This window comes from Heterobasidion irregulare, assembly GCF_000320585.1.
Source record: "Heterobasidion irregulare TC 32-1 unplaced genomic scaffold scaffold_02, whole genome shotgun sequence".
Taxonomy (NCBI): Eukaryota; Fungi; Basidiomycota; class Agaricomycetes; order Russulales; family Bondarzewiaceae; genus Heterobasidion; species Heterobasidion irregulare.
The window spans coordinates 958,103-974,193 of NW_009258198.1; the positions used below are offsets into that span (position 1 = coordinate 958,103).

The 16,091-nt window shown below is 51.0% G+C and overlaps 9 protein-coding genes across 9 annotated transcripts; 6 read left to right on the forward strand and 3 right to left on the reverse strand.

Moving 5' to 3' along the window:
- Window positions 1–104: 104 nt before the first annotated feature.
- On the forward strand, window positions 105–1,159 carry HETIRDRAFT_309435 (uncharacterized protein; the record flags this gene model as incomplete). The annotated part of the gene is made up of 5 exons (XM_009543932.1): window positions 105–245; window positions 309–371; window positions 434–835; window positions 888–966; window positions 1,026–1,159. Coding segments are annotated over 5 exons (819 nt in total), but the record flags the coding sequence as incomplete, so codon positions are not given.
- A 139-nt stretch (window positions 1,160–1,298) lies between these two features.
- Window positions 1,299–2,928, reverse strand: HETIRDRAFT_122682 (uncharacterized protein; the record flags this gene model as incomplete). Its single annotated transcript, XM_009543933.1, has 10 exons — window positions 1,299–1,328; window positions 1,389–1,545; window positions 1,599–1,663; window positions 1,766–1,936; window positions 1,988–2,009; window positions 2,069–2,161; window positions 2,222–2,597; window positions 2,650–2,716; window positions 2,763–2,831; window positions 2,890–2,928. The coding sequence occupies 10 exons, from the start codon at window positions 2,926–2,928 to the stop codon at window positions 1,299–1,301; spliced, it is 1,089 nt and encodes a 362-aa protein (XP_009542228.1).
- Window positions 2,929–3,625: 697 nt separating this feature from the next.
- On the forward strand, window positions 3,626–4,793 carry HETIRDRAFT_311254 (uncharacterized protein; the record flags this gene model as incomplete). Its single annotated transcript, XM_009543934.1, has 3 exons — window positions 3,626–3,714; window positions 3,830–4,351; window positions 4,406–4,793. Coding segments are annotated over 3 exons (999 nt in total), but the record flags the coding sequence as incomplete, so codon positions are not given.
- A 751-nt stretch (window positions 4,794–5,544) lies between these two features.
- Window positions 5,545–5,772, forward strand: HETIRDRAFT_311201 (uncharacterized protein; the record flags this gene model as incomplete). Its single annotated transcript, XM_009543935.1, has 1 exon — window positions 5,545–5,772. A coding segment is annotated over one exon (228 nt), but the record flags the coding sequence as incomplete, so codon positions are not given.
- A 1,241-nt stretch (window positions 5,773–7,013) lies between these two features.
- On the forward strand, window positions 7,014–7,574 carry HETIRDRAFT_311554 (uncharacterized protein; the record flags this gene model as incomplete). The annotated part of the gene is made up of 3 exons (XM_009543936.1): window positions 7,014–7,055; window positions 7,114–7,342; window positions 7,396–7,574. 3 exons carry the CDS (start codon window positions 7,014–7,016, stop codon window positions 7,572–7,574), a joined length of 450 nt encoding a protein of 149 aa, XP_009542231.1.
- A 285-nt stretch (window positions 7,575–7,859) lies between these two features.
- HETIRDRAFT_457304 (uncharacterized protein) lies at window positions 7,860–9,684 on the forward strand. The gene is made up of 2 exons (XM_009543937.1): window positions 7,860–8,275; window positions 8,414–9,684. Exons 1-2 carry the CDS (start codon window positions 8,018–8,020, stop codon window positions 9,494–9,496), a joined length of 1,341 nt encoding a protein of 446 aa, XP_009542232.1. The 5' UTR covers window positions 7,860–8,017; the 3' UTR covers window positions 9,497–9,684.
- An 839-nt stretch (window positions 9,685–10,523) lies between these two features.
- On the forward strand, window positions 10,524–11,243 carry HETIRDRAFT_115317 (uncharacterized protein; the record flags this gene model as incomplete). The annotated part of the gene is made up of 3 exons (XM_009543938.1): window positions 10,524–10,593; window positions 10,734–10,810; window positions 10,878–11,243. The coding sequence occupies 3 exons, from the start codon at window positions 10,524–10,526 to the stop codon at window positions 11,241–11,243; spliced, it is 513 nt and encodes a 170-aa protein (XP_009542233.1).
- Window positions 11,244–12,387: 1,144 nt separating this feature from the next.
- On the reverse strand, window positions 12,388–13,444 carry HETIRDRAFT_438246 (uncharacterized protein). The gene is made up of 2 exons (XM_009543939.1): window positions 12,834–13,444; window positions 12,388–12,771 (listed from the first exon to the last, which is right to left on the reverse strand). Exons 1-2 carry the CDS (start codon window positions 13,431–13,433, stop codon window positions 12,469–12,471), a joined length of 903 nt encoding a protein of 300 aa, XP_009542234.1. The 5' UTR covers window positions 13,434–13,444; the 3' UTR covers window positions 12,388–12,468.
- A 471-nt stretch (window positions 13,445–13,915) lies between these two features.
- Window positions 13,916–16,082, reverse strand: HETIRDRAFT_60992 (uncharacterized protein). Its single transcript, XM_009543565.1, has 10 exons — window positions 15,833–16,082; window positions 15,676–15,752; window positions 15,563–15,613; window positions 15,192–15,491; window positions 15,008–15,129; window positions 14,826–14,939; window positions 14,727–14,770; window positions 14,344–14,663; window positions 14,158–14,289; window positions 13,916–14,115 (listed from the first exon to the last, which is right to left on the reverse strand). Exons 1-10 carry the CDS (start codon window positions 15,879–15,881, stop codon window positions 14,011–14,013), a joined length of 1,314 nt encoding a protein of 437 aa, XP_009541860.1. The 5' UTR covers window positions 15,882–16,082; the 3' UTR covers window positions 13,916–14,010.
- Between the last annotated feature and the right edge of the window lie 9 nt (window positions 16,083–16,091).

Below are 16,091 nucleotides of genomic sequence, written 5' to 3' on the forward strand. Positions count from 1 at the left end.
ACTCTTGCGCGCTCTGCCGCTTCTCAGAGATGTGCGCATCCGTTTCTCACCTGGCAGTGCTTATGAATACACAGTGACCGAACTTCGTTGGGGTATGTGTAGGGTTGCATTCGACGTCTGCGCGCAGGGCAATCACCAATATGGAGATGCCTGCGATGTCGCCGACGATGAACGAGGGTGGGATTTCCTCGTGGAAGAAGAAAGAGGGCGAATCGTTCATCGCGGGCGATGTCCTGCTTGAAATTGTGCGTTTCCCTTTTGTAATAAGAATGATGGACTGACAGTGCATGGTATCCACGTCGCATTAGGAAACGGACAAAGCGATCATTGATGTCGAGGCACAGGAGGACGGTGTGATGGGCAAAATCATCGTACGCTCAACATGCATGTATTTTGCGATGCAGGAATGGAACTCATGACTGAGTGCGTGTAGGTTCCTGATGGTGCTAAGAACATTCCAGTTGGCCAACTCATCGCCCTCCTAGCAGAAGAGGGCGATGACATTTCTAACCTGGAGATTCCCAAGCTCAAACCCGCAGTCGCAAAGCCTGACGAGACACCCAAGTCCGAAGCTACACCTCCGCCTCCTTCGCCATCCCCAGTGCCGCCTCATCCTGCGAAATACATAGAATACTCGCGTCCCCTCTTCCCATCTGTTTCTCGTCTTCTTCAGGAGCACGATATCCCTGACCTAGAGAAGATCAAGGGTACGGGTGTTCGCGGCATGTTGACAAAGGGCGATGTCCTGGCATATCTAGGCAAGGCGTCCAGCCCCACGGGCACTTTCAAGGAAGCTCAAAAGACGGCTGAGGCGCCCAGAAAGGTTGAGGCTGAGGTACGCGCGCCACGTCTCTACGACAGAATTTTTGTTCAAGCATATTGTGCAGCCTTTGGACGGTGGTGCGATCCGCCGACTTATCGTCGGCAACTTCTACCAGTCGTCAGTCAAAGCGAGGGCATCAGCAGGTCAGTGCCCTGTCGCCTCGTCGTGTCTTCGTGCATATACCGACGCCTATCCCCTCCAGCCCCAAAACTGTCAGCCGACTTCGACTCAATCATATCTGACTACCTCCCTTCATCTACTCTGCCATCATCTCGACGTGCTGAATCACAAAAGCATCAGAGTACCTCTGCGAGTTTCCTCGATGGGCTGATCTAGAGCACAGTCTACATTGAGCTCCGTGTGCTTTCCGGTTGTTGTAAAGAGACATCTTTGCTTAATAGATTTTTACAGACAGCGATATACAGTCAGAATTATCAATACAAAGGTGAGTCCGCGCAGTGCGGGCGAGCGGCGCCTATACGAGATCGTCATCGAGAGGCAGGCACTACTCATTACCGTGGGTCAGGATGTCAGAGGGAGTGGATATGCTGACCGCGAGGCTTACGCGAAATTCGATGAATGCGTCACTCGTGCCTCCGCGCGGCTTCGGTGAGGGCATCAGGAACTGCAGACTCAGCAGCCCCTCCGCGTCAATCCTCAGCGACGTCTTCGTCGAGCTCTGCAACGCACGTGCGGTGCGCGCTATATGCGCCAGACGGTAGCTGGCGCTTGCCGTCAGCGACAGATACCTACAAATGTCAGAAGGAGCTCATACCTAAAGCTCGTGGTTTGCGCACACTCGAATGTCTCGAGGACTTCCCGATCGTTTGGGTAGTCCATCTGTCACCAATACGTGGTGCGCAGGCGCACGCATTGATCAAAGTAGCGAAAAGGAGTTAGGGTGTGAACGAAATTCGAGTAGCTTAAAGGGGATAAACGGACCTCTGTGCTACCAAGGATTCCGTTAGCCTGGATGCGCAACATCGGTTTGAGAGCCGCAGATCGAGATGTAGTCGCGCGCGTGTTGTCCCGCTGAATTGGCGGATTGCCTATGAAGGTGAGTTTGTCGCAGGATGGATCTAGCGAGAAGAGCGCGTCGCGAAGCCAGGAAGACTGCAGCATTGCGTGAGCCCCTGATCAAGGGGAACGAATGAAGTAAGAGACCTTCAGTATAATCTTCAGCACCCTGACCGAAGAAAGGAGTCAGAGAAACGTGCGGTTGATGAATACAGTACAGAAACACACGTTTGATCTGCATCAAAGGGAAGCTCGAGATGCGGTTCCGCTTCATATGTCGCGATCTCAAACGTAGCTGTCGGACCCGCTGCTTCTCCAGCACTGGTGTCCGCTGACGATCAGGTTCCGACTTGATGTCAGAAACAATATAACAATGCTCACATCAAGAACGTTAAAGGATGACCAGGACCGACATATGACATACGCATGCCTGCCCCCTTCTCCCCAGTCCCATGATAAAAGTACTGATCAATGCGCCCATTGTGGTCCAGCGCATTAGCATGGGGTGCATCGTCGTCCTCGTCATCATCACCAGCGTGGCGCCAGCTTTTCTGCTTAGGGCCACTGGTGCCTGCACCCGATGTGTGAAATAAGTTGAGACAGTCAATAAGCCTGTTGAGAGGTATCTCTACTGCGGTATTTTCGGCGAAGTCGGAGTCGGTGGATTGGGTGCCAGGGACGGGAGAGTTTGGGCGGCTCTCTGGCGGCGGATTGTACACATATTCATCAAAAGTGTCAGCGAATACATAAGCAGTTGCTGTTTCGGTGAAGAAGGTAAGAGGATATATGCCTGAGAAGATATGAGCCACCTAGGAGAGTACGAGCTTCTTCGACTGTCACTGTGAACCCAGTCTTCGTGATGTTCGTGGTAGCGCGCTGGTCATGACGTTAGAGGGGGCCTACGAACGAGAGTCGAGCTGACATTTGCAAAGTTGACACCACGGAGCAGTCCTGCGAAATAACGGAGATCATGCACGGATATCGTAAGTATCTGTCCCAGCGATTCGGGTCAGAGCTGAAAAAATCATGAGAGAGTCAAGGGGACCCACGGGCACGAGAGGTTCTTCTTCTTCTATTTGTGATGCCATTTATTTGCCTACTGGTAGCTTCGCTGTATTATTTTTTGATGACTGGCTAGAAGATTTCAGATGACCAGAACTTATTCACGAGATGTAGTTGAGAGAAGGATATTGACGCGACCACCGAGACGCGTGTATCACGTGTGACGCTCGTTCCCCCAATAAGAGAGATTATGAGTCATCGGAGTTTGATGGGAAGAGGGGAAGTCGGAACAGTCGCAGCGGGCAATGCACGGTGTGATCCATTCATGGTTGTCTTTCCGTTTCTGAACCCCTCATAAGCCTGATCGCAGCCTTCTGGAGTCCCAAATCCCCCTTGAATTGCAACGACATGCGCCGCAAGCTCATAAACCTCACCAACTCGATCGTGTCTATCAGAACGCATTCGCAGCGAGACGAGAAGGAGTGCACAGTCCTCTCGAATGCGTCAATCGATTTGCCCCACGCCGATCGCCATTTCTTTCTGATAGGGGCTAGGAGCATCGCTCCTAGTTCTAAGGGTGCATGGTCTCCATCCTCAGAAACTATTTCTGGTGAGGTATTTTTGGTGAAAGTTAAGAAACTAGGAAGAGCTCCCTGGGGGCTTGTAAAGGTCTCTCCTGTATGCCCGTGGCGGGTATATTACAGACGGGTGCGTAATAGACCTCATTAGCTTCACCCTCTCAAATAACACTATAGGTCACAGGCCTCAAAGGAGCATGTTGATATCTTGCTTTTCGAGAAACGCAATCTTGCGGCATTTCTGTCACAAGTGCCAGACAGGACACCCCTACACTCCCTTAGTCTCCCTGGTGCGTCTTCACTCTGAGATATCCATCCCACGCACGAAACCTGATGAATTTTTAGGGACGCATGACACGTAGGCTATGTTGTCTTGAAATCTGGTCCCCAACTTATAACGCCTCTTCAGTATGGCTTTCTACGGTTGGCCTGTCAGCCAGTGTCAGTCTACTGATACCCCTTTGCTTGTTCAACTTGTCTCTGGCATCCGAATGCTTGATATTCGTCTCTCTTTGATCAAAGGGAAACTCTTATCCTACCACAGCACATATCCTCAGCGCACGCCCTTCCTGAAGATTCTATCTGACCTGCATGCGTTCCTCACATCGCCCATATCATCCCGCGAAACACTCGTTGTGTCGATCAAACAGGAAAACTATGCGGACGTCGGTGCAATCGAATTCTCTATGGCAGTGAGGAGAGATATCCTTCAAGGTCCAGGCGGTTTGGATATGTGGTTTCTCGAAAACCGTATTCCGAGGCTGGGGGAGGTCAGAGGACGAGCGATTATGTTTAGCCGGTTTGGCGCGGACGGGACAGGTTGGGATCGCGGGTTAGAAGGCATGGGAATTCACCCGACGCGTTGGCCCGATAGCGCGAAAGAGGGTTTTACCTGGGAGCTGAAGGGGACCCTAGTGAGGACGCATGATTGGTCGGTCTATCTATAATCTGATTTCTCCCCATCTCCTGACGCCGCGACCGGCAGGTACCACATCCCTTCTTTCCTGTCGATACCCGAAAAGGTCGATCTTTCAACAAGCATGCTGATGCCTTCTGCAAACAATATATCCACTCCCGTACTGTCCATAACTTACTTCTCCGCCTCGTCCTTCCCGTTCGCCACTCCGACTGTCGTGTCCACGGGCTTCGGATGGCCACGCTTCGGGTTCGGCGTCGAAGGCGTGAACAGCAGAGTGGCGCGGAGGCTGCTAGATGCGCTCAGCGAGACTGTCGACAGGAGGGCGGACTTAGGCGAGGGGCCGAGGATCAGAGCGTGGACGCTGATGGATTTCTTTCTGGAGCCGGGCGATGCTGGTGTAGTTCCGCTGTTAGTGGAATGCAACTTTAGGGGGCGTGCGGGAGAGAGATTTTGATGTTATCGGTAATGATATGCATGTCTGTAATCCATACTATCACGGACTTACACGATGGAAGGATTTACTGTATTTTACATCGCTATGTCTAGATTCTCTAGGTCTCAGTTTGCGTTAGTCTGTTTTTACATGACGTGATGAGAATTACATACGTGACGACAGTGGTATCAGTTATACCTCGCGAAATGACATGTCTTCTCACGATCTCTCTCATGGCATCTATCAGCGTTGCGCAGTGCAGTGAAACCTCTGGAGTGCTAAACAAACCGCTCCGTCTCTGTAGGCTGCCAGGTAAGCCCGTCGAGTTCGCCATCTCTCTCACTGAAACTGCAGCCGCAGAACCAGGGAAATATCGATCAATACTTGCTGTACGCAACGTTGCCTCAGCATGTCGCCCAGGTTGCCCCAATGGAATCTGTAGCCCGCGATCTGGATCTACCCTGTGCAAATAGTTTCCGTGTTTCATGATCAGCTGTCCTGCTTAAAGCTTAAACATTTTCGAAGACGACATGAACCCTTGGATAGCTTCCTGAGGCGACCCGATCTGCACAAGCGAATGTGGCTGACGTGACGCAAGGGACACGCCACGTTCCAGTTAAAGCGCTGAATCTGCAACAATTTGGATCGTCTATGGACGTATAAGAGACAGGGAAGCATCTGCCCTCCTCGGTTCACAAGCGTCCCCACACCGCATAGTCGTTAGGCTGTTCTTTTTCTTTTCTCTATCTTATCTATTCTCACTTCACAGACTATGGATCGCTGCCCTATGGAAGTCTGGAAACTCATCTTTGAGTTCGCATGTACGGACGACGGCACGACGGGGTGCTCGCTCGCCCTCGCTGCCCGCTGGACGAACTTTATATCTGCGAGCGTTCGGCTGCAGTCCATCGGTGTCAAAACCGCCGAACAGCTCCCCCGCGTAGCCGATATGCTTGAGTCCTTGCCTCAAGACCGTCGTCACACCCACATCCTATCCGTCTCCGACCACGCCCTCTGCGTTCAGAATGAGATGCAGGAAGAACGTTTTTTCACGCCGTTGGAAACGCACACTATTGCCACTGCCGTAAAGCGGATCCTTACGGCACTGGCATCAACACTGCAGTCGTTGTCCATGGACTTGAGTATGTCAGCGAGCTTCCCCTCCACGCTGGTACCCGTGCCCCTGCCTGCTCTGCAGGAACTCACTGTCAGGGGCATGCTCTCTCGTCCGACTACGGACGCGCCATTACAACCCCTCCCATCTCTGAAATGCCTCCACATCCACTTCACTAGCTGTCTGAATGCTGGCATCGAAGGCTGGCGCCTCCTTGAGGACCTACCGTGGATCACACCTTTGCTCGAAGAGCTTCACGTCCATGGCCTTATCTGGTATGGCCAGCTCTCTCAATATCTTCGCCATACGATCTACTCTCGCACCCGCCAGCCCCTCTTCAACAGGCTCAAAATCTTCGTTGCGCTATCCTCTTTGATGGACGGATTTGACGATACCCTGGCCCAGACGCAGTACGAAGTCTTTTTGTGGGAGCTAGGGGATTTGGCGCAGCAGGACCTGGAAGACAAGTTGGTCCTTGTTCCCCCGAGGGGCGAGACTTGTTTGAGAAGAGCCGTCACCGTGTAGACCCCCTGGTAGCTGCCGCTTCATGTGTTTTCATTCACCGTCTTATAGCTCTACGGCTATTAATGATTTACCCTATCTTGTACGTTTTCTCACTTGAATTCGGATTGTCAGTGCATTTGACAGAGCTTGGTTGACAGGAATCCTATTACGCTTCTGTCCAGTTTAGAATACGGCCACTTCCTATAATGGTATACGGTTTACCTTTTCAGACGAATCGTGCTATCTGTTTTTGTTGAGGTTACTAAGCCCTCTCTTCCTCTACCGAACAAGCCCATCGACAGTCGCAGAGTCGGGTCAGTCTATGTAGGTCGTCTCCGAGCAATCATGTTTTGGGCTGCTCTGCTCGCAGATAGGAGTGCTGAATGTCTCGGATGGCGGGTCTAGAGCAGTAAAGGAGGCTATGCAGCAATGAAAGCTCCTAAGTGATTTGTGCATAAATAGGCTGCTTTTCCAAGGAAAGACTGAATCACCGTTCTTCCCTTAACCCTTTACTCGTCCCAATCTTTTAATTACCCGTCGGCGCTGACCTGTTCTACACCCACTGGCCTTTGATCGTAAATCTTCACAACATGATAATGATCTGCATAGGCGCGTCTGCTTTCATGCTGGTCATGACAGCCATAGTCACAGCCCTCTCAACCCTGGTATGTGCCAGCCGTAGCTGTCATCGCTCAAAGTCAGCCCACTAAGTCCTATTCATAGATTTTCGTCAAATTGTTTATCACTCCACAGCAAATCATCATCGTTAGACCGTCCCCTTCACCTACGTCTCCGTCCTCGTTTTCCATAGAAACTCTGGTATCCCCGCCAGCCGTACCTATTTCTACAGCAATCCGCAACCTTCTGACCGGAAAGCAGACCGGCGCGGTGCAAATAGTAGAATCGGACACCGTTAAAGAGGCTCCGCAAACTGAAGTTAAAGATCAGCAAGGTGCCTCGTCTCTTTTTTGTTCATTCTCTGCCGCTGATTCACCAGATGTTCAGTGGAAGTGAACAAATCACGCTCTAGGTCTAGTAGTGCCCCGACATCCTCGTCTGGATCCCCACCATTCAAAGGTGACTTGACTGCTTCTCGTCCAATACGCCCACGCATGGACCAACGCGATCGCCTGACTTCTTATTTTGGTCGCCGTGGGTCGAAAACGCCCGCCGCCGCCTCCTGAATTAGCACATATGTACCCCACTGTACCCCTGTTCGGGCCTTAGGATACCCACACATTGCTAGCGATGTGAATTGCCCTTCGTATATCATAGAAAGCCCCACGATATTAATCCAATATAAGGTGATAAGTGAGATGTTTTGTAAAACGTGCCCACTGTCTGAGCGAGGTCTATTTTCTCCGTGCGACGGTCGAACGCCGTGACTACGCCTTCTAGATTGGGATACAAGCGACGGTTTGTCACACGCCTTGACAAAGGCGAATGTCGCCGACTCCGACAGGGCTTCTGTCCATTGCTCACACCACCACGTAGTACTCCTCACCTCGTCTGCAGAAGCGGTCATCTCTGCTCAAACCCCCTACTCACTGCTATGCCAGCTTAATCACACGCTTTCTTTTGACTCATCTGTAAAATCGCTAACTCTGCGCATTGTATTTCGGACACGATGAGCTACACGGGCACTCTCATCGATCCACCGGCTGTGTTTTTGCGTCCACGACCTCTCGCATCACATCCGTCAAGCTTTATTCTGCTCCCCCTTCTGCCTAAGAAGAGCCCGCCCAAGTCCTTACCCGCGGAAGTCTGGTCCAAAGTACTCGCTTATGTGTTCGCAGGGGACGGGCTGGAGAAGTTGGAGGTGAGGCAGAGGCGAATGGCTTGTAAGTTTAACTGGAGGACTGCATTTGTGTGTAAAAGCTGGATGGTGAGTGTTTGATTCCTGACAGGCCGCCTTTCGTTTGGGGCTTCAGACTTGCAACTGTGTGTCTTGATCCATATTATCTGCGCTCCCCAACATGTTCTATGGACACTAACTCATAGATTTTTGCGACCTTTTCATTAGGATATTGCTTTGCCACTGCTTTACGCACACGTCAACATCTTCGCTTTGTCCTCGTTGGAGAAATTTGTGTCTTACCTGTACACTTCTGACCAGAAGTGGGATTCCATCCGGCGGATACCATATTCTACTCCAGGGCGATGGGTCCAATCTCTCGATATTTCTGAGATCACCTTTCTTAAACCAGAGGCACTCTACATCGACTCGCTGCTCACAAAGCTGTTTCCGCTCCTGCCTTTTTTGAACCGCTTGACTCTCCATATTCATCTGGCCATGAGCAATAGGGCTTTGGAGACTTTGTTATTCAAAGATGGCGTCGAGAGGCTTCAGTCCCTGAAAGGGCTGAAGGTATCTCCTCTTCAAGTTGGGACTTACGTTCCTGACATGTATGATCCTCTCATTGAATTGCTTCGATGCTGTCCAAGCATCGAAGAACTGGAGCTTGCGAGCCCAGATGACGAGGCTACTCACCAGTATTATGCATATACACTCGAACCTGATATGCCTGCCCCATCGGCCCCACCACTCCGTCTTTCCCGCCTGCGTTCGCTCGCCCTCGTCACAATACCATTGTCGCCCCTCTTTTCCTCTCTTCTCAACGCATCCCTTCCTTCTCTGCACCATTTAATGGTAACCCCTTACGACGATAGCGTTTCGTCACCCACTAGCAAGCTCCTGGCCCAACATGGCTCCCATCTCACGACTCTCCACGTGAACACGCCAAAACACTGGCCGACTGTCCCTCAGCCATCACAGTCGCGCATCCTCCTCGATTCTCCTGCGCTCAAGCACCTTTCACTTGAATATCCTCTTCCGATGCTGGTTATGCCACCGGGGTCCACGCATCCTTTACAGATCCTCACCATTCCACGGCCGAACATCAGGTTCTTCCGTGACCTGGAATACCTCCTCCCGCGTCTTCCCCAGCTTCGCGCTGTGCAGCTGAAAAATGTCAAGTGGTTGGGACGGGCAGTGTCGGGACGGGCGCTGGAGGCAGGGGTACAAGGGGAGATGAGGGAGTGGAGGAGGAGACTAGGCAGGAGGGGTGTGAGGCTGTTGGATGGCGATTGGCGAGACCCAGAGTGATGGAAAGCCTTGGGGTAGGAATATTGGCGCACATCGAGCGTCGTGGAGATTCCAAGGTCCGATTTTTGTTTCCGTCTGTCTCATCTAGTTCATCGTGCATGTCGAAGACGATCTTCACTGTTGTATTACTGCATCCTTTTCATTGACTACTCATCTACCAATATCAGCACACCACTCTGAGAAATGTCGCTTTAATCAGCGTTGAACTCATCCACAACTCCTCGAGGCCTCATGCTGTCCACTCCACCCCATATCGTATTATCGCCAATCCCATCACTCTCTCTTCTCTCCTTGAGTGATAACTTACAAGTGGGCGATTGCGAGAACCTACTGAATTTCAAAGACCAACGGAAGGTTGTGTTTCCTGAAAGCTCCTAATTGTAGCTTGCCTCCATTCTTTCTACAGAAGTCGCTCGAAACAAATGAGTCGACGCCGCGCTCGTTGCCCGCGCCAGACCTCATCTGATCTCCAGTGCTCCAATGCTGGTAATTGTGTTGAAATCAATGCGCAGAAGCCTATTCTTCTTCCAACTGAGCTTGTTTATGAGATTACAACCCTTGTACTCAGCAACTTTTTCGTCGAGCTATTTCTTGGGCCACCAGACGACGAGAAATCGAACGAGCTGAGCTGGGATGCAGTGACTGCTTTATTGCATTCGACATATAAACTTCGGGCGTGCACGACCCGATTACTGAGGGAACTCGACGAGGAGACATTTTTTCACGGTTCGACAAGGTGACTCGTGCAGCACTCATAGACTCTTGCATCAATTCAATAGGGATTTTCTCCTTGAATCCTTCCAAGGAAGATCATAAATTATTTCCGGGTCCTAACTCCCCTCCGTCGCCTCTCTCAGCTCGTATATAGTGCTCCCAACACCATCTTCAACATTCCACAACCATCGATTCTCAAGCACCGCACCATCCGCCAACCGCGCACTCACTTGGCGCGTCTAGCACACTACATTCTCATGAATGCTGCCCAGCGCGTTCATCATCTACGGTGTCCGCCGTCAAAAAATGCGCAATGAAACGCACAGTGAGAAGGACTCAGAGAAATTCCGACGCGATTTTATGGCTATTCCCGTGCACGTCCGGTATGCTATTCTCGGTCGTGTTATGGGACGGGTGGTGGAAAGGCTCGTGGTTTGGGAATGGCATGAGTGCATAGCTTCTATCTTCTTTTTTTGTCTAAGTATCTCGGTTGCGTTAATTGCTCATTGATTGAATCGACTAGTGCTCGAATTTGAAGATGTGGTTGTCCCTCTCTTTAACCTGAGCATGTTTTTGAACCCTTTTCATACTACGGTCGCGGTGAGTGATTTTATCTCATCGATCACTTTCCTTGAAATACTATGAAACACTTTTTTATCTCAACTAGAACATTCCACATAGCATGTTACCCGGCCCTACTCCAGTTCAACCCGTTCCCCCCGAGTACTACTTCCTTCACTTCGACTTGTGCGCCAAGTTCAACATCCAGTTCAACGACGTGCCACGGATCACCAAAGAGGAACTGACGAGGATGCTTTTTTACCACACCGTATGGGAATTGGGATACAGAGGACTCGGACAACTCGGTGTTGTGTCCACTGCCCAATTCAAGGCACAAATTGGGCTTCTCGCTGAGGATGAAGAGGCAGTGGTGTTTGATCGTGAATTTGACCCTGGGCCACTTTCTGAAAAAATTATTTATGATATTCAGGTTGATCACGCCTTAGACACATTTTGGGGGTTTGCTATATAGCTCCACCTTCCGAAGTTGCGTGGCCCTCCTCGCAGGCATACGGTTCCCTGGCACAGCGCAATTACTTCTGACTTGTGTGTCTAGAACAAACCACGACCCTCCTGTCAACGTGCTTCTCTCTGTCCTCGAAAGGCAGGCAAAGTGGCTAAGAGATACATCGCCTCTGGGTTTTATGTCGATACAAATTGGCAGATCTTTGAGGGGCATTGGTTAGTCGAGGTCATATTCACCTGAGCAGACTGTCTCTTCTCGCCTAGAGCGGGCGCTTGAATTGAAGTTCTCTATATTGCCATTATGGACGATGGTCTCTATCGTTCGAGCGATTCATATTCGTGACCTTGTCGTTCTTCGACTTCGCATGGATACCTTCTCCCTCTGGAGCCTCGCAACTCTTCGTGGTGTATTTTGACATGCGCACCGTCTCAAACACATTCATCTCGCCAATATTGCTGCACCAATGTTCTGCGCGCTTGTCGACCAGAATCCCGGGAATGTCGCAACGCAGGCGCACGACCAGATAGCCCTGTTTCCGAACCTTGAATCTATACGTCTAAACCATGTTGAAGTCGATCATATCTACACTGCCGTCAACGTCAACGAGCCTTTACCCGCCATAGGCTAAATGGCCGTCAAAATCTGCAGAGGATCGTCATTCAACAGTGCTATTTATCTGAGGAGTGGGTAGAAGACCTGAAGAAATTTGTGCTCACCGTGATTTAGGATGGGAAAAAGCAGTGGGAAAATCGGACTGCCGAAGACGACAATTGGTGACATATCGGAAATATGTGGATAAAGTAGCCTTGCCATCATCCCATGTACGTATCTGGACGCATGCAACATTTGATGTTGATGGGACCTTCTTCCGTGTCAGTCCCACCGTTTCAAGATCTCTTGCGTAGCCCTGAAACAGGGTTCTCACAATCATCGACAGGAATCAATCCAAGATCTAGGACCTGGTTTTTGTAGTCTTTACTGTGATTGCAGAATTGTTGAAAATACGGAGGCAAATTACTACAAATTGTCAGAGAACCAATGTGGGTATGGCTTCAACGGAACAGGGCAACGGAGTGCTGGGCGCTGCTAAGCGATTTTGCTGTGCAGTTTCTTGTGTGGCTACAGCCGCAGACCTAGTCGTCGAGACATTAGAATGTAAGGTCTTGCAGGTCAATAGATGGGAAGGTACATAAAAGTCCTCAAAATGTACAGTGATTATACGCCGATCAAGCTACAAAAACAACTCTCCTTTGGACACGACCTTCACATGTCCTGCGAGTCTGACAAGCTCTTCAACCTCGTCGACAACGACCCTCAAGTCTCCTCCTCTGGAACTTACTTGCTTAGCTATGATGGCCCCCGACAATTGCTTTTTGGCCTTCCAGTACGGTGCAAGGAGGCAGTGAGCGGTCCCGCATACTTGATCCTCTGGGATTCCGGCCGCTGGTGCGAACATGCGGGAGTGGAATGCTACATCAGGAGGGCCGGTAGTTGGGGATGCGGTCAGGACATGTACGCCAAACGGGGAGTCAAGCTGGTGGCAAGTGACATAGTCAGAACCTCAGACCCCATGTGTCAAAAAATGATGTAACTGACTAGAGCTTGTGGATCTACCTTTAGTGCACCCAGGTCCAGGACGTCGAGCTCCACAAGTACATATTGGGGATATTTCGCGTCTCCCCGACCCATAAACTTCACTTTCACATCCTTCCCCACCGCTCGCTCAAGAGCGGCGCGCAATTTCGTGGCATCGTCCTCATTGCTGAGCTCGGTAAGAGATGCAGCGTCTAACGCGATCTCGATACGATCGTCCTCGGCACGACGCGCAACAGCCACACGGCCCTTATCCGACTCAAACCTCAGGGTGTTTACAGAAGCGGGGACGAGGGAACCGTGCGTGAAGATCGCCTTCGCAGCCGCGAGTGAGCCGTGCCCGCACATCGGCACTTCGACGTCCGGCGTGAACCAGCGCGCGCCGAACTCTGCGATCTCAGCGTCGCTGGTAGTTGGAACAGGACCCGGAGAGACGAAGGTGGTAATCGGCTGGTTGAAGTTCCTCGCGATGGTGAGCAGCACCTCGTCGGAATAGGCGGAGAGAGAGGATATGAACACGATCGCAGCGGGGTTCCCACCCGCGATATCGTCGGTGAACGCGTTTAGAATGGTGAACGGGACAGATTTGCTCTCGATGGCCATGTTGGTAACTGGGGCGCGCTACGTGTTATGACTCAAAGGCAAAGGCAGCGTTTTTACAAGTCATCTTGCCGAATGACTCGTCGGCCTCGCGCGCCAAATTTTCTTGGTACTTACTAAGAATAAACAGATATACTTAGGTAACGGCGCCGCAGCGAAATCGCAGAGTTTACAAACCTTGCACAGCTCTCCAGAGCTCTCCTAAGACACGCGACCAGCGAGGCTCTGGGTCCGCCAGCCGAACAGAGAGAAGACAAGTCAAAAGACTGAGGTGAGTCGAAGGACGGTAATTGTGCAGAGGCCGTGGGAACTTCGTACCTATTTCAAAAGGCTTTCTCAGAAACATAAGTAAATTGGCTCCTATGCACCCAGGGTACACTAGAACTGTTTAGCGGCTCCGTGTGCGCCTCTTTTAGGATCTCACACTAAGGAAGAAACCACCGCTTTCGAAATCCGAATTTTTTCAATTTGTGATCCGTGACACGGGTGGAAGAGGCGAGGCCATGCGATAACAATAATAAAATACAAAGCCATGTCGCAGGCAGAGCGAGCATAAGATCTCGCCATGAGATCAATATCGTTAGTGGACCATGGCTAATATCCGTTGATAGTCCTCCCGGACGCTGTCGAATGTCTCCTGGAGCTTTTTTAGACGCTCCTTGTCCTCCAACTGCACTAGGACCTCCTACAACCCATTGCGATCAGTCATGCCAAAGGGTTATATCACAATGGATGGACTTGCATAATTAAAGCGATACAATCTCTCCTTGACTTGCAACCGGTAGGCACGCATCGCCCTTGCGTCTGCTGGGTCCAAGTGCAAGAGGATGAGCATCTCCATCAATCGGTTGAATTGCCGCTACGGTTGGTTTCCTCAGTCCTGCACAAAACAAGAACATGAAACGGGATTTACCGCAGCGATTTTCAAATCTTTTCTCCACTTTTCCATCCACGCCTTGTCAGCGGGAGGTTCCAGCTTACCGCGAGTCTTGCCGAACGCTTTTGTTTTGTTTCTCCTCTGTGGGCCAACGCCACCTACTTTTCCGCCCCCGCTCGATGTAGACACGCCAGCGTCGCCAAAAGCCTCCGACATGAATTGTTCGTGATTCAGGAGCATCTTGAGGTCATTCCGGTCGCGCAGGTCTTCGAACGCTTCTGCGGGGTCCTCTACGGTGAGTTCGGCGATGAGCGGCTGGGAGAGGACATATTGGTAGATTGCGTTATACAAGCCGGCTGGAGAGGTGAGCGATGTGATGAGCGATATTGTGGCACAAGAAGAAGGAACGGTCGACGAACATCCATGGCCTTTGTGTTGGTAGGGCGGGAGGATGATGAATTGGCTGATAAATTGAAGTCTGTAAATTGAAGGCATACAAAACGTGAAAAAGATGTTACCTGAGCCTTAGTCGGACCTTCTCGGGATAGCAATAAAACGGGTAAAGCGACGAGTATCCGACAAAGTGATACGTCTCGACTGGCGACGCTGTGCGTCGCTTCCGTTTTTCAAAACTGCATACAGACCACAGTCGTGTCAGCGGGACGTCGGTCTGGTATAATGAGCAGGGAGAGGTACCTACAGGACGACAAACTCCCACGATTCCTCCCCTTCTTGGATATATGACCCTGCTTCGATATAGAGCAGGATGAAAAGCTGCATCCGTCGATGGTACATCTTGAACCCAGGCGTGTTCCATTTGGCCTAAACATTGAAAGAGGATTAAAACCAGTTGCCAGACCTAAGCCTGCCGAATACCAACTCACATGCCACACCTCGAACACGACTGCGTCTGCGTCCGCCTCGTCCAGCGCACCTACGCCCTTCCCCTTCCCCGCGGCGCCCGGAGCCATTCGTGTATATGAATACACCTTCTCGCCAAAAGGCCGGAACGTATCCGCTTCCTCTTCCACTCTTCCTAGAAACGCCTCCTCCGTCTTGTAGTAATCTGCGGGAATGAACTGTTCCAGCGTCCCCCGCACATCGTCAATCGTGGACGAGCTCTCGAGCGTAGCAGAGGAATTGATGTCGAGGAAATATGCTAGTGAGCCTGAGGCAAAGCTGAGCTGTGGGTTCGGAATAACGAAAGAGTTGTGAAAGGCTGGGCAAAGACACAAGGATATCGAAAGAGACGTACGTTTATGACCAGATCCCGATACCCATATATCTTCTCTTGTTCGCCAAAAATCTCAAGGGAAGCGGCGGGAGGTCAGTCCAAGAGCACAAACAGCGCAAGCACAGCATACGCACTGGATATGTGAATGTAGGGTGGAAGTTCTCGTATGATTCATCTTCTCCTAACACCTCTTTGTCTTTTGGAGCGCGAACTTGGGATCGAGGTCAGTGCACGCACGCAGGAAACCTGATAATTTGGATCCGGGCAGGAATTACTATTTGGGTGACTTACCGAGGGACAATGTGAGCGCCTCGTTCGAATCGGTGGTCCACAGAATCATGGTCAACGTTTTCTCTTTTGAGAACGAATATACGGGTTGAGCTGGAAGGCGCCCTAGATGATGTACTAGCTCAGAGATTTCTGAACTGCTCTCTGTAAGGTGGCCGGTCCAGACAGGCTCAGCTCGGAGAATGACGAGTAAATGGAACTTCGGCAACGCCTGCTACAAGTCTGGTATTCTGTCCGACGGTGTCAAGGATACAGATGATAG